This window comes from Heterocephalus glaber, unplaced genomic scaffold, assembly GCF_053883595.1.
Source record: "Heterocephalus glaber isolate CG9 unplaced genomic scaffold, H.glaber_assembly_v1.0 deba00001444, whole genome shotgun sequence".
NCBI classification, from domain to species: Eukaryota; Metazoa; Chordata; class Mammalia; order Rodentia; family Bathyergidae; genus Heterocephalus; species Heterocephalus glaber.
In genome coordinates, this window is record NW_028258297.1 from 8,222,592 (window position 1) to 8,239,302 (window position 16,711).

General features: G+C 41.7%; 1 protein-coding gene across 16 annotated transcripts in view; it reads right to left on the bottom strand.

Moving 5' to 3' along the window:
* The window catches only part of Tnrc6b (trinucleotide repeat containing adaptor 6B), a 255,688-nt gene that overhangs the window by 58,676 nt on the left and 180,301 nt on the right, over positions 1-16,711 (bottom strand). For 14 of the 16 annotated variants that reach the window (XM_013072451.3, XM_013072455.3, XM_013072454.3 and 11 more), the window contains 3 exons: positions 13,507-13,528; positions 5,077-5,418; positions 684-3,029 (listed from right to left, as the gene is read on the bottom strand). In XM_013072451.3, coding sequence (XP_012927905.1) covers positions 684-3,029; positions 5,077-5,418; positions 13,507-13,528 — 2,710 coding nt within the window. Of the gene's footprint in view, positions 1-683; positions 3,030-5,076; positions 5,419-10,645; positions 10,714-13,506; positions 13,531-16,711 lie in introns of those variants that run through there. The other 2 variants (XM_087213432.1, XM_013072460.3) reach the window with 2 other exon arrangements.

Sequence of the window (16,711 nt, forward strand, 5' to 3'; positions counted from 1 at the left end):
TCATGCGAACATTCAGGTCAAAGAACCATTTGTGTCAAACTGAGCATGAAAATACCTTATTACTTTAAACTTACAAGATGTGCTATTTTCTATTCAAATAGTGAGGGAATAGAGTTTAATTTTGGATAACTGATTATCCTGAAATAACTTATCTCTCAAGCAAAGTATGGTCCCTTCTAGAGGTAATTATTAAAAGCCACCTGGAAAGAGACTGCAGTTGTCTATACAACAGTTTTGCCACATCATTGCAATGACCCCTGGAACAACACAGACTACTTCCCTTTGTTGGTAAAAGAGAGGCACGGAGGATGAGTTCACAGATAAAACCAGAATGGAAATCTGGTCTGCTTCTGCTACAACTGTAGTTCTTTATTTTTAAATCTAGAGCATAGTTTGGCAAGATATAAATCTTTTGGATTCTACAGTCCATTATGATTGTAAAAAAATAATTCTGGAACTAACACTAGGTTGCCACCTTTTCCTTTTGCCAAGAATGAACACTATAACATACTATCAGCAGCTGCCAAATGCTAGCAACTTACAGCAGAGTTCTCTTAGCAACAGAGTAGGAACTGTAGGAATGATTCTCAGAACATAGCTAAATTGAATAAATACACTTTAATAAAAATGCTTTGGTTTAGGATTTCTTTTATCAAAACCTGTGAGAAAAAGCCATTGCTTACCCGATGCTGATTTTCCGGTCATTGGGGTGGGCAGGTTTGGTTCTCGAGGTGCTGGGGCCCCTTGGGAATTCTTATCCCACAAGTTCACATTCTTGTAGTTATAACTGTTAGGGTCTCCCCATGCTGAAGTGCCATCATCAATGTCCATTTTCCGACTGATTGACTGCGGGGATGGCTCTTCCCAACCGCTGGGTTCCTCATCCTTAGGGGTTGCGGGCTGGGGCCCGCTGCTCCAGTTGGAATTGGAAGGTCGAACATTGCCTGGAGGTGGTGGGGGTGGGCCTCCCCATGAACTGGAAGCCTCTGGTTGTGGTGTTGGTGGCTGCTGTGGCTGCTGCTGTTGGTGTTGTTTATTCCAGGAATTGGGCTGCCTGCCTGTCTCATTCCATGCAGGGGATCTTTTGCAATCTTCCCACCCACCTTTTGAAGCTAGGCTTGCATTCCCTCCATTACCCCAAGTTCCAATTTCATTCTGCCCTCCTTCACCCCACCCAGCCACAGGTTTACTTGCAGAACTTTCCCAATTGCTGTTCTTTGCTTGATCAACTTCCTCTCCCCAACCATTCTTCCCAGAAGTCCATCCTTGATTGGGTTGTCGTCCACCTCCCCACCCCTGATCCTTGCTGGGATTCTCATTCCAAGAGGAAGGTGTCTTTTCATCTGGTCGTCCTCCTCCCCAGTTGGAAGAATTGTTGTTCTTATAGTCATTCCAGCCTCCTGTATTCTTGGGGTCTTTCCACTCTGTCGAGGCTGAGAGCTCCCCCCATCCAGACTTCATTTGATTGCTTTGGCTGGGTGCATCTCCCCAGCCCCCTGAGTTCTTGGTCTGTGTGGCAGCGCTCTCCCACCCCTCAGTTCCTTTGTCAGATTTCCCCTCAGGCCTTGGCACCTCTTCGATATCCCACACTGTGTCCTGCTTAATTTGAGTTTGGCCCCAGCCAGTGTTTGAGAGCACCCTAGGGTCCAAATCAGTTCGGCTCAAAAGAGTCTGCAAGACAGCCTGGCAATCAGGATGTGTGGGCCTGTATGACCGACGGCCAGAATTATGACTGTCACTACTTCCTGCTTTATGGTTGCTTCCAGTGCTCTGACCTCCAGCTTCACTTCCTGTGGAGCTGGAAGATCTTCCCCAACAGGGAGCCTGGGCATTGCCTTGGTTTTCAGGGAGGGGGTGGCCCTTTTGATTGTCCCATGCTCCAGTGCTAGAATTTGGTTGGTTTGGACCACTCCATTCTTCAATTTTCAACTCATCAGACCCAGTAGGCTGTTTCCATTCTCCCTGAGAGACCCCAGATGCCATTTTGTTCCCTTCACCCCATTTGTTGTCATTAGAGTCCTGAGGGCCAAAGTTCCAGGACCCACCCGTAGACCTGTTTTTGTTGTCCCAAGAATCATTTTTTGACCCAGTTGATTTCTGAACAGAAGCTCCTTTCCAGGAGTCCTCTCTATCTTTTCCATTGTTCCCATTATTTCCAGAATTGCTTTGTCCAGAGACTGTGTCAGTTCCAGAAGGCCCCCTAGCTGCACCCCAAGATCCAACACTCCCAGTCTTTCGATCTCCAGTGCTTTGTGAAGGGGCATCAGTGCTCCTGGAGGTGTTCCCCAAGCCCATTCCAAAGGGCATTCCCTTATTCTCCATGGGGTTTGGTGAACTTAAGTTCAAGGAGTTAGTGTTTCCATTTTTTGGTCCATCAGTGTTATGAATCTGAGCCTGTTCTCTGCCAGAGACAACAAAATTAACACCCGCATTTTCCATCTTTGACTGCTGTTCCCTGGATGCCTGACCTACTGTGCTAACCTGTGGACTGGAATTACTATTATCCGTTTCCAATGCCCCTTTCCTAGAAGTTCCTTCTTGGACCAGTGCTGGCCAGGCAGATGGGTTGCTATTTGGGTTAAAGTTGCTGAAGCCAGAGCCAGGTCCAATTCTATCCTGACCACTCACATTCCTCCAATTACCAAGTCCATTGTTGCTCTCTGTAGTAGAGTTGGAAGATTGAACAGATTTAGCCTTAGGGTCAGATTTCCAGACCCCAAGATTACATTCGTTCCCAGAACTTGCAGACTGGCACTGGCTCCCTTTGCCTTTGTTACTAGTGGTGCTTCCTGGCAGAGTGCTCTTCTCAGAGCCAGGATTCGAGGCACTGTTGTTATCGGTGGTGTTTTCGGAAGAAGATTCAGTGTCTTTGCTGGCAATACAAGGCCACTCTTCCATGTTAGACCCGTCTACAATCACCTTGTCCCAGATGTGAATTGGGTTGGGGGAGGTGCCGTTGTTGGAGGAGGCTCCCGTGCCCCAAGTGGAATTTGCATAATTTGAAGCAGCAGCACCTCCAAGGGTTGACTCTGGGAAAGAGAGCATCTCATCAGTCACAGCTGCACATGCACTGCAATCAATGCAGTTCCCAGCTCTAACTGCCTCTAGGAGAGTTCATTTGGGCTCCCCATAGGTTGGCTTCTTCACCCAGCTGCATTGCTTGGTTGACTGTATCACAACTGTCTGAGTCATCTCTTCTCTCCCATTTGCCTGTTGTTATATTTGCTATGTCTAACTTCACACACTCTCTCAAAGCTACCTCCTTGCTACCCTTAGTGACAGAGAAGGACCTTCTTGTATCCTGAGACAAATGCAATAGTGCCCTCAACTTGCTCTGTATCTTTTTTGTTGTTTTTTTTTGAGGCAAAGTTTCCCTATATAATTCAAGCTGGCCCTGAACTCACTATGTAGCCCAGGCTGTCCTCGAACTCTTGGCGATCCTCTGGCCTCAGCCTCCTGAGTGCTGGTATTACAGGTGTGCACCACTGTGCCCGGCTTGCTCTGTATCTTAAAGCTTCTCTAATACAGCTGACAGCAGTCATTTCTCTGAAACATATTTTTGATTCTGTCACTGCTGTCACAGCCTTTTAACAGTTTCTTAATGCACAAGAACAAAGCTAAACTCCTTGGCCTGGCATTTGAGCAACATGCTCTATGACCCAGGGCCAACCACCTTCTTCTAATCTATAACTTTCTATGTAGATGTCATTCTATGTGGATGTGCCTTCTTACCCTGGCATCATTCCACGCTGGCACCTCTTTTTTCCTCCTGAATTCACACAGTGAAATTTACCCCTTTCTGGGCCTAGTTCAAGTGTCATTTCTTCCATGAAGCTGCTTTTGAACTCATCACCTAAAAATAAGCTTTCCCTGTCTAGAGCCTTTTTCCCAGGGCTATAGCATTCTGATCACATCTTTCCTCCCCATGTAGTGCCTCTTTGTTGGAGACCCTATCTTGCTAATGTGTCAAATCCACACAGTGGCCACTACAGTGGTGCTCAGTAAGCATCTGGTGAATGATGAGTGCCCAATGAGCTGGACGTTGGGGCACATGGGCAAGAATTGTTCCCCCAGGAGCTTACTCTGATAAACCAGTCAAGCTCAGATATATTTTGGTGTAATTTACCACATTTGGTGTGTGTGGGGGGATGATTTTTTAATGAGATAATTTCTTCTAAATGTATTTTAGCTCCTTTAACTAGAAAGCTTTAAATCAACATGAAGTTGAAAAAAGTATTCTGTAGAGCTGTGTAAAGATGAAGAGGCACAGAATCCCAAACTCTGGAAATTTAAAGGGCTCTGTGGTTTTAACTGTAAACAAGAGCATGACTCACAGCAAGTCACCATGTGCCTGCTTAGGTCTGGCTATACATGGCTGCTGAAATGCAACAAGACTTTCCCCTTACATGCTTCCTTTTGCAAGTGGTCACCAAGGGCCAGGCAGGAAGGGCTATGAGGCCTTTCCCTGTACACCCTGAGCCTTGTCTGCCAACTCCTACAGGGAAGACTCTTAAGTAGAGTTATTGCTGCATGCGACCTGTGTCACCGCTAGGTTTTCTTCTGTCTTTACTCCACACACAATGAAGAAGTGACAGAATTTTCTAGGCAATTCTTTGGTCAAGATGAGAGTTGAAATAAAGCATCTTTTTTGGGGGGTGGCGGTGAGGGTACCAGGTACTCAGGACCCCTCAGCACCAGAGCTACATCCTCGGCCCCAAAATAAAGCATCTCATCAGTGACATTATGTGTACATCACAGTGTTTAACAAAACTCAAAATCCAGAACCCTCAAAAGAAACACTGATTATTTAAAAATATAGTGTACAACTACAGAATAATACTATTTAGTGAAGCAATGAAAGGCCTGACAGCAGCTAGCATAAGCCTCTCTACCAGGAGCACAGTTCAGGACCCTAAAGCCCAGCTTCAGAGAGGCATCCATGCACATTTCATCCTGGGATCCTCTCTCATCTTCTGAATGATCCCAAAAATCTAGAAAATCAATGGGTTTTGTGGACTTTACAATGGAGTCTGCCTTTAGAGCTGCTGTGCACAGCCCACGATGCTGGTACCTTACCTGGTGCAGTCCCACTCTCACTCTGCAGCAGCGTTCCTGACACTTGTGCGTTGTTTGGGTTTGCTCCAGGTGCTGTGCAGGGAGGAGGCCCTGCCCCGCCCCCAAGGAGCATGCAGGACGGTGGAGGGGGCTGTCCACGTTTTAGTAACACTTTGTGGTCCTGCTGGCAACGGAATCGCGGAGGCACCTCCCGAGGCATGTAGCGGGCGGCGCTTGGCGGTTGTCCGTTCGGCACTGCCACCCTTTTGGCATTGTTGCCACCATTGACTGGTGGCGATGGAGAGCTGCCAATTGGGCTGGCGGCCGTTGGTTGGCTTAAACTTGGTTTCGTCACTTCGGGCACTGAAAGAAAGGGTTGAGAAAGTCTTTGAGAACAAACACATTTTTCTAAAAATCGTTAAGAAAGCTTACATGAGACCAATTCTAACAAGACAATTCTTTCACTCTACTCTCAAAGGAAACAATCTTCCCAAATTCCTGAAGACAGGGTTAAGGAGTAGCAGGCAGTGGTGATTCAAAGAGAGCAAGATCATAGAGTTACATCCCATTGATTAAGGGGAGGGGGAAGCAACAACCATTATTCACTCCACTAAATGAACAGCAGAGTTAATTCCCATGAAGGCTGCCAGCAGGTCCATGGTAGGCCTCTTAGGCTCACACTTGTGGTCCCTGGGCTTAACACTCCCTCTGTCCTTCTGTCTATATTTCACCACCACTAAATTTACCAGGTTATATCAAAATAATCCAGTTACAGCCCCTCTCTTAAACTGGCCCCAATTCTCTCAAGCCAGGGACCATCATTCATCTTAGGGCCTGGCATACAGCAGACACCTTTGAGGAATCTCAGGCCTGAAGAATCATAGAGCTCCACTTGACTTTGGTTCCTACAGCTGCCTGAACTCAAAGTCTTGCTCGGCACTCTGTATAAGCATTAGAAATGACATATATCTTTTAGCTTTTACCCTCCAAATTTTTATTTTAATTAATACAAAAATTTCAAAATGCAGATATGTTTCCTATTTACTTTAAATAATACAACTTTACCTTACAGACAGCATGAGAACATGAAGAACCACCATGAAGCCATACTCTGTGGGACCCCTCAACCCATAGAGGTTCTCTGTAGATCTGCACCTCCCTCTTTCATCCTCAAAAAAAAAACCACTACCCTTTCCAAGAAAATCTGCCAGCAAACAGAGGCTGGCAGTATTACAGAAATAATCTGAGGCCCAAATCCCTGCTACCCAGAATAATGCTGGGACCAGCTCTAGTGGCAGGACTGCTTTGACTGCTGAAATGATGCTGGGCCAGCATGTTTTCATTTAACTGGCTCCTTTATGAGGAGAGAGATACATCATCAGAAATCAGGGGCCCAATCTATTGCACCACAGACCACTAGTGAATATTGAGTGACAGACGAAAAGATGCATGAAGCAAGATCCAGGCAACCCCTATGTCTACCCTTAGCCAACTGCAAGGCTAAGGGTACTGGCTTCCCAGTCAGGAAGGAGTGGGAGGCCAGAGGACCCACAATCTGATAAGCAGAACAGACATGAAACTTATGAAGTTAGCCACAGTCTAATACTTATATAGTAGCCTCTGTAGGACCTCTAGCAGCTGATGGGCAAATAATACGTAAATGAATGACGATTATTTAGGATCACTTTCCCATCTGTTTCTGGAAGATTCCACATGACACTGCCAATGCTCTTTTCTCTTATTATGAGAATATGCAAGAAGCTGGCAACAGCTGGGTGGATTCTTCCCAATTTATTTTTAGGATGGAAGGAGTAATGTTTCTATGAGCTTGCCCTTCTATAAGAGGGCTCGAATCTTCACTTTACATTAACAAGGCTGGCTACATGCTTTAACTCATTTTTCTAAAAGAAAGAAAGAAACAAAAAGCAGCTTAAACTGCTGAAGGCCAAATACCAGTTTGACTAAATTTACAACATCCACGGTATCATTTCAATAAAATGAACCTATGGGCATCATATACTGTGCAGGATTCCTTGGACAAGTTCCTCAGGGCACTTTCCCACTATATCACAGACAAGATTATAAACAAATTATAAATTATAAAATCACTTAAAAATGGAAACATGCACTGGGCATGTGGTGCACACCTGAAATCCCAGCATTCTGGGAGGCAGAGGTGGGAGGACTACAAGTTTGAGCCCAGTCTGAGGATGTAGCTCACTGTGAAGGTCCTGGGTTCAATCTCCAGTGCTATCAAAAGGGTAGGGGTGTCATTATCAACCACTTTCCTCTACTATGGTGCTGTTCTGGGAGATCAGTCATTTAAACAACTTCTGGGGCACAGTCAGAAAAGCCCACAGGACCATGTGAGCCATAGGCTAATGTGTTTCAGGACCTAAATGGATCCTGGATTCTTATTCTATTTCTTTCGTTACATTTCTCTCTTAATTCAAGAACTTTAAACATACAAAGGTCAATCAAAATTCTTGACATTTATTGAAGAGCAACACAGCTGTTAGGCGTGATCCAACCTGATTCTCTAACTCTAAAACTAAGACGTCAGAATCACCATGTTTAAATAAAAAATTAGTGTATACACTTCGAAATGTTCCACAATGTCAAGATGACAGAAGAAATTATCATACACGTGAAAGTGTTACTTTGGAGGCCCTCTCTTTTCCACATATTAATGATTTGCAGGTTAATTTCTAAAGATGAGCTATTCAAAATGAGGCCATAATTTCTTATTTTCCAGAGGAAAAGTCTGTGGCATTAAACATGGCCTCGGTATCACAGGGAAATATAAACACTGGAGGAAAATACTGGGTATCTTATTTTCTAATTTCTACTCAACTTACTTCTAAAAAGCATTATACTGTATCCTCTAATGACTGAAACTTTCCCCTTCCCCATGCTCTTTATCTTACACTATTCTATCTTACAGTCTGAACTTAACTGCCCCATTCCTGACAAACATCAGTAAGAACTTTTCAGTTAAAAGTATTCTTTAAGAAATTTCTGAAAAAGGCAAGCTTCTGAATTTTTTTTTAGTACACATGCATACTGAATCCAACAACTGCACAGGTACAATACAAATTACTCTTTCCTTTAACTCTACTGATGGAACAGCAATAACAAAAAATCGCCCAGAGATGTTTTTAAAGTACAGTAAAAATACAAATAAGGTCTAGAGCAGATACCACTGTGGGCTAACAAACTGAACATCTCAAGCCCACTGACCCACAATGAACAGCTGCAGTGCTGAACAATGCTCCATGGGCTTCTACGCACTGTCTCCATCTCTTTACCTTCCATACACTCCTCAACCCCAAGCTACTCTGGCTTTTGCCCTCAACATTTCTCTCTTATTAAGTTGATAGCAGTCTTCACTGCCAGGCTAATGGACACTCGCTGGACCTTTGCATCTTCAATTTGTCTGCAGCTTCTGCCAGTATTGGTCAGTCACTCCCTCTCTGTGAGAGACCCACTCTGGCTACCTCTTTAGCTCTTCCTCTCTCATACTTTGTGCGCTTCTCATACTCTGGATCGGGGGTCAGCAAGCTTTCTGTAAAGGGCCAGATAGTAAATATTTAGGCTTCACTGGCCTTAAGGTCTTCATTGAAACAATTCAACTCTACACTTGTAGAGTGAAGGCAGCCATAGACAATGTGTAAACAGAGTGTGGCTGTGTTGTAATAAAATTTTATTTACAGATACTGAAATATGAACTTTCCTATCATATACTGTTCTTTTTTCCTCCAAAACTGAAACATATAAAGAATATTCTTAGCTCACAAGCAGTACAAAAACAGGTGGCGAATCAGATTTGGAGCACAGTTGGCAATCCCTGCTTTTGACTATCTTCTTAATCATACCTGTAAAATGGAGGCAGAAACTGGCTATGAGGTGTGTCTTTAAAAAAAAATGTAGCTGTGCATAGTGGCAGGTGCCAGCAGTTTCAACTACTCAGGAAGCTGAGGCAGGAAGATAGTGAACTTGAGGCTGACCTGGGCAACATAGCAAATAACAGAAACAAAAGCAAAACCCAAAACAAAACCGAGGGCAGATATGGTTAACAAAAAACAAAATGTGAGGGTGAGGCCTGCACCCTTCCCAAACTTAAGTTACTTTAGCATAAACTTTCTAATGCTGAAGTTTTAACTAGCAGTTGTGTGATTTACTGTCTCCAACACAGATCTCTTTAACCGTTCCCTTTCCCTAGCACAATGCATGAAGTCATGACTCAACTGTGCTCAGGTTAGCACCCTAACATCATCTATCTAAGACTCCTCAATCTGCCCCTGCCCCAACATGCACAAGAACCCCTCTATCACCATGACTCTCAACCAGGCAGTCTTCATTGCTTCCCATCTGGACTATGTTGGTGCTCACTATCTATCTGAGCACTTAGCTTAGAATACCTCACATTCTTTTACTCTCAGAGGCAGCCAGTTCTGTTTCTGAACAAGTGGGTGCCCACGATTGTATCAGAACATACAGGCATTTCTACAAGGTGTAAGGAGCTGGAAGTAATTCATAAATGATTTATGTGGGGGACAACCCTTCCAATATTAGTAAACTGAGCAGACTCCAGGTTATTTCGGCCATCACCACACAGTGACTGCAATATGCCTCTGGAATAAGTTCAGAAGACAGAATTGCAGCCAATGGACTGCACTGGTGCATAACCTCAGATGTACTGATGGGAAGTGCTATCCTTCAGGTGGGTGCCACTGGGACAAAGAGACAAGGTTATGATTTATTGCTTTGAACCACAATATCTAAAGATTTTAACTTACACTGGGTTGTAAGTTGTAGGGTTGCTGCCCTATTGCTTTGACTCACCCTTGGGACTTGGGGTCAGGATAAGTGTCACTGAACAAAACTTACATCAGATATTTACTATGGAAATGTGAAATGTGAGGCACAAGAGCCTTGCACATTTTTAGGGACAATACCTTAGGTTCTCAAGATGGGAAGCCTGCCTGGGGTTTAAACCTTCCTGGGGTGACAAATTTCATGACCACCCTGGCCCAAAGTGCATGTGGTCCACGAGGTTACTCTCTGGTCCTTCCCATAGTGTGGTGCCCATTACAGGATCTGTAATTTCCATCCTGGATACTGCTTTTCTACGAATGCAGCTTAAGGATATGTTAGTTTCTATAAACCAGTCATTTCATACCGATAACTCTTATTAAGCCAACCATCACCCTAATCAACACCTTTTGATAAGGCTAAACTGCTATAGCCAAATTCTTCCATTACATAGTCTATGCATTTCAACTTCTTAACTCTAATCTTATTCTTCATCCTGTTAAATTTCAACTTGTTAAATCTAATCTGTTATATCAATTCTTCAAAACTTTTGATTCTAATACGGAATAGGAGGATCTGAGCTTCTGCCTAAGGTGTTTTTTCTTCTGCTGCTTGAGTAGCAGGCCCAGCTCTAGTCTGTGCCATCACAGAACCTCCACCCGAAATCCCTGTCCTATTCTATGCCCAGATTTCTCCTTTTCTTTTTTAATGATGGAAAATAAAGGAAGATATGATGAATCCATTTTTTTTTCTCTGAAATACAGAAAAAGCTTACTTCAGTCCTCTGCACAACCCAAGACTTGGGCATCAGCACAGTCTTTTCTTTTTTTCTTATAGGGTCTGCTGGGGAAAGAGGGGTAGGTTCAGAGTTTAGGGGAAACAACTTGAAGAAAATACCACTTTGGGTAGAGAATCAGACCCAGAAAAATGTTCGCTGAGGGAAGAAAAGAACAACATGTAGAGTACCCAACAAAGATGAAGAAGTGGCAAAACAAAAACAAAAAACCTAGAAAGGCCAAGGTTATTTACAGCCTAACAAACCTCAGTGACAATTTTTATTGTTATTTTCTGTCTCTTTCCTGGTTCTAACATGTATATTCTTTAGGAGACCTGGAACAGGCTCTCAGCTCACTTTAGGATTATTTGACTTTACTCTGGGATTGAGGGGGTGGGGGACAAGGAGAACATGGGGACTGTAAAGCAGTATTCCATCTATGGCAGGCATAAAAAGGACCCTAAATGGAAGGGAAATTTGGTAGTGAGCAGAAATTAAGTTTTATTTTGTTGTTGGTTTTTTTTTTTTTTTGGGGTGCCGGGGATCGAACTTGGGTCCTTGCGCTTGCACAGCAGGCGGTGAAACCACTGAGCTAAATCCCTGGCCCCTAATTAAGTTTTATTTTTAAGACTCTGGTAGAAGAGGAATATAATTTGGAACAGATTGCCAAAAACCAAAAAATTAAACCCACCCACTTTGCGAAAGAATGTCTGATAGATTTTGTTTTCCAACAGAAATAGGAGTAACTTGGTTCTACAGGATAACTAAAACTTGGCTTCATGAACATTAGACTTTTGGCCAGGCACAGGAACTCAAATACCATGCATGTTTCAGCAACCACAGAACCTAAGCTACCCAGGAAACATCAATTTTCTCATCTACTGTCTCTATAAATCAAAAAGTCCCATAATACGGACACTGTACCACTATAAATAACACTGTTACCATAGTAAAAGCATAGTTTATATTTCAATCAAGTGATTTACAAAGGTAAGTCCAAAAGAAAGCCTATTTTTGGGCTGGAAACTAGCTGAATGAACAAGGGGAGAACATTATCTTCTCTAATTAATTAAGAGAATTTTAACTAACAATGGTTTCTCTGTTTACTTTCTAAGTTACTACAAAATTTCAAGCTATACTCTTCTGTAAAATGTCTTTTTGTTGTTTTGGTGGTACTGGGGGTTGAACCCAGAGTCATCCTACAGAGTTACATCATTAGCTCTTTTTATTTTGAAATACGGTCTTGCTGAGTCTCCCAGGCTGGCAGTCCTGCTTCAGCCTCTCCAATAGCTGGGATTATAGGTGTGCAGTATCAGACCCAGTTTGAAATGTGTGTGTGTGCGTGTGTGTGCGCGTGCGTGCGCGCATGCACGTGTGTATGTTACTAGGGATCAAACCCAGTACTAGTGAGCTACATCTCAGCCCGTTTTATCTTTTTACTTTGAGACAGTTGCTAAATTGCCCAAGGGGGACTTGAACTTGTGATCTTCCTGCCTTAGACTCCCAGAATGCTGGGATTATAAGTGTGTGCTGCCATGGCCAGCTTTGAAATGTCTTTTGATTAAAAATACATTATAGTATTATCTACTTATCTGAGAATGTTTCCATAACTATGTTTCCTAAGAAACCAGCACTATCTTGTATTAATCCTTCTATCACTTTGTGACATGCTTTGGCCTGGCAGTCCAACAAAACAAAGGAAGAAACCAATCATTACAGGGCTTTCCATCAAGCCTGGACCTCTCCTCATCACCCTTATTCTCTCCCAAGTTATCATTCACATCCAGGGCAGTGGTCTTTATGTTCTAGGGTTATCCATGAAGCTTTTCAAAATACATCTGTTAGGGGACATAGCCTGGGATTGTCAAGGTCTAGGCTGTTATTCTAATGCATGCCTAATTTACAACAACATATGTGGGTGAGTATGTATGTGCATGTATGCCCATGTCAGCAACAGGAACTATCTCATTCTTAAGGAAAATTGATTAAAAGTATGACAGCTACCAGGTAAAACTATATAATCAAAAGTAACAGGCTATGGGGCCGGGGATTTAGCTCAGTGGTTTCGCCGCCTTCTGCACAAGCGCAAGAACCTGAGTTCGATCCCTGGTAGCAAAAAAAAAAAGTAATAGGATATGGCCAGGGATTTAGCTCAGTGGTTTCGCTGCCTGCTGTGCAAGTGCAAGGACCTGAGTTTGATTCCTGGTACCAAAAAAAAAGTAATAGGATAGAAAATGATCAAGATACCATATATACATATCCGTTCCCCCAAACAAATTATTATGTATCACAAACACATACCAATAAAAAATTTTTAAATTAACAGAGAAAGAACTGAAAAGACATGCACCCTTAGGTTGAGCACGACATGGAGGTCACATGCTTTTGTTTACAACATTATCACACTATTTAACACATCATACAGAGTTAACCTACTCAAAATGTATTGTCTTTTAAAAAAGTATATTCTAGGTTCTATCTCAGAAGATAGTGTGAACTTTCTAGGTGTCACATTCCAATTTCAGACTTAATGCAAGCACTCTGTAGTTCTTATCTAAAATGAAAAGGTGATGTTTTATAACTGTTCTACAAAAACTTAAAAAGGTTCAGTTCAAAATCATGACTCACATAGTTTTAAAATGAAATATTTACTTTTTTCCCTCTTAACAAATTTAAAGCCAACTAGAAACACTAACACAAGTACTTTTAATTTGTCATTACTGCTTTTCAATGACTACAAACAAGACACCTTAAATTACTCTACACCTACTCTTTTGAGTAGATTGGGGGCTGAGTCAGCAACAGTGTGAAATCTAAACACAAAAGGTTCTTATGGGTTAAAAGGGGGAAAAAAACCTTACCTTTGGTTTTTTGTTCCGTGACCTGGAAAACAAATGGATATAAGTAAATGAGATCTGCTTTTTAATTCAATGTAAGATTAATTTTGATAACTCCAGTAAGTCAAGATACTCAGTGCACATGCATAGTTAAAATCCAGGAAAAGAAGCTGGAGGTCAATTCACATGTCCTTCTAAAGACTATAGCCCTATGTCCAGCTGTAGCTTACATGACCACCTCTAGAAAGAAGTGTAAACATTTAAAATTTTTAAAAGCACACCATTCTTATTAAATGATGAAAATGCTGTTTGCCATTTTGATTGCTATGACTACAGAAAATCAAATGGATGGGGCCCAGAAACTAAATTAGCCATAGAGACTAAAAGATTCCCCTAGGAGTATGGACTCAAATACTTTTGATCTCAAATCTTAAAAAACAAAAACTCAGGGACCCATCACAAGAAGCATCAGAGATCAAGACAGGCAAGCAGGATTCAAAACTAAACCTTGCCATTTCCTGGCTGTGTGATCTCAGTTTTCCACTTATCTGCTGAATGGAAATAGTAATAGTATCTTGTAGGATTAAACAAGATATCCTATGCCAATGCTTGATACATGTCTGCTGTTATCATCAAAGTTTATACAAAATAGCATGAAGTACAGTAATAAGATTGAAGTAAATATGCATATTTTCAACAGTGCTTTGTTAAAAGTACATTGTACAAAAAAAAGTATATTGTACAATAACTAAGACATCTATGGAAGTGATTAACATAGAAGGTTGGATGGCTAAATATAAAAGTGGGTTTTGGACAGTCTGGAGAGATGTTTGGGAGTCATAGGGAAAACTGCTTCTGATACTATTAAGAGGGTAAAATAAAAAAAGGCACCTAATTATACATACCCTGTAATATAAAAACAAAGCCACAAAAAGTCATGCATAAGAAACACATCGAACAAGAAATATGCTAGAATTTGAACAGTGGTTACATTACACTTTTAAAATCATGGGTGGCTGATTCAGACCCACTTTTTCCAACTGTCAATCTACTAAAGCACTTTTATATTGGTTATCTGGCTCTTGTAATAAAAATTATTAGAAAATGAATATTGCAATCTTCTTACAAAAAAGGTTTGGTTATCTGTAGCTGGTGGTCATACTGGGTAACTGTGTTGAGGTTCATGAAAAATTATCTTTGGAAGGTACATCCTGTAGCTGACCAGCCTACCTCGAAATGGATCTACGCATACCTCTATCAGATCCTGAATCCGAGCTAAACAATTTACTCATAGAATCTCCTAGATGATGCAAATGAAAACAATGCTGAGATTCCACTTCACTCCAGAAAGAATGGCTACTATCATGAAATCAACCAATAACAAATGCTGGTGGGGCTGTGGGGAAAGAGGAACCCTGCTCCACTGCTGGTGGGAGTGTAGACTGGTGCAACCACTGTGGAAATCAGTATGGAGATACCTCAAAGAACTAGGACTGGAAGTTCCATTTGACCCCGCTATTCCACTGCTGGGGATCTTCCCCAAAGAATTAAAAGAATCATACCACAGTGATATATGTGTGCCCATGTTCATTGCAGCACAGTTTGTGATAGCTAAAACTTGAAAACAGCCCAAATGCCCATCAACTGGAGACTGGATAAAGAAAATGTGTTTTTTTTATAAAATGGAGTACTACTCAGCCATAAAAAATGAGAAATTAGAGACATTTATAGCTAAATGGATGCACAATGAGGCGATACTCTTAAGTGAAATAAATAGGACACACATGTATAAATACCAAATAGTTTCTCTGGTGTGAGAAACTGAAAGTGTAAATAAGGACTAAAATGTATAATAGGTAATGTGAAATAGGAAGAAAAGGGGCAAAGGGGAAGGAGATGGGAGGGCTAGGGGAAAGGATAGAAGGGAATGGAATTAATATGAGAAAATGGAAAAATAGGAACAAAATCTTTGTAAATAGGGAGGAATGGAGGGGTTGAAGGGAGGGCTGGGCAAGGTTGAAAAATAAGAACCAAGAGAGACTATGTAAAGGTCCACATTTCCAATGATGAATGTCATTATATTGTATACCTAAAATGTACCAATGATTAGAATGAATAACCGATAATGTAAAATAGGAAGAAAAGGTCCAAAGGGGTAGGGGTAGTGGGAGGGGCAGGGGAAACGAAAGAAGGGAAAGGAAAAATGATGAGAAATGGAAAAAATGGAAATAAAGTCTTTGTAAATAGGGAAGGGTGGAGGGGGTGAAGGGAGGGCTAGGAATGGGGAAAAAATAAGAACCAAGATGCATTATGTAAAGGTACAATTCCCAATGAGAAATGTAATTGTGTTGTATACCTACAATGTACCAATAAAAGAATTTAATAAAGTGCAAAAAAAGAACCAAGATGCATTATGTAAAGGCACAATTCCCAATGAGAAATGTAATTGTGTTGTATACCTACAATGTACCAATAAAAGAAGTTAATAAAGTGAAAAAAAAAAAAAAAGAACCTCCTAGAGTGCTTCTTACATTCCTGTGTTAAAGGACAAGCTAATTTTACTGTATTAAATTTGTAGAACACAGTGTTTTAAAAATGAATGTGTTTCTTAGTGCTAACTGCTACAGAGCTCAGTTCTACTGAAAATTTCTTTGTAGTTTCTCTATAATCCCCACAGCAATATAGGTTTTATATTACCATAAATACTTCTTAGAATGCTATTCTGAAGATCAGTTACACAGAAGTCAGTGCCTTCCCCAGTTGTAAGCAACAGACCCAAATAATGTCAAATATGTCTTATAATGTGGATTCTGTTAAATGAGCCAACCCCCAGATGGTGAAAATCTGGATGGCCAAAGCATGTGTTCTGCCAACACTACACAATGCTCCTTCAGTGGCCTGAGGCTTATGAATGAACGGAGGCCTTCTTAACACCTCTCTCATGAATGAAAATCTAACATGGTTTACCCAGGGATGGCTGTCTGGAAAGTGCAAACTGCTACAACCATTGAACACAGTGGGGAAAGCTCATGTTTAATTTCTGTGTGGAAATAATTTTTGCTTTGAATAAATGTCAATGCTTTAAGAAAATCATGTTTCCACCTTCAGTTTTTCTTTTTTTGCACGGTGCTGGGGACTAAACCCCATGCCTTGTGCAGGCTAGGCAAATGTTCCACCACTGAGTACACCCCTAGCCCACCATTATTCATTCTTGATGCTTCACTTATTT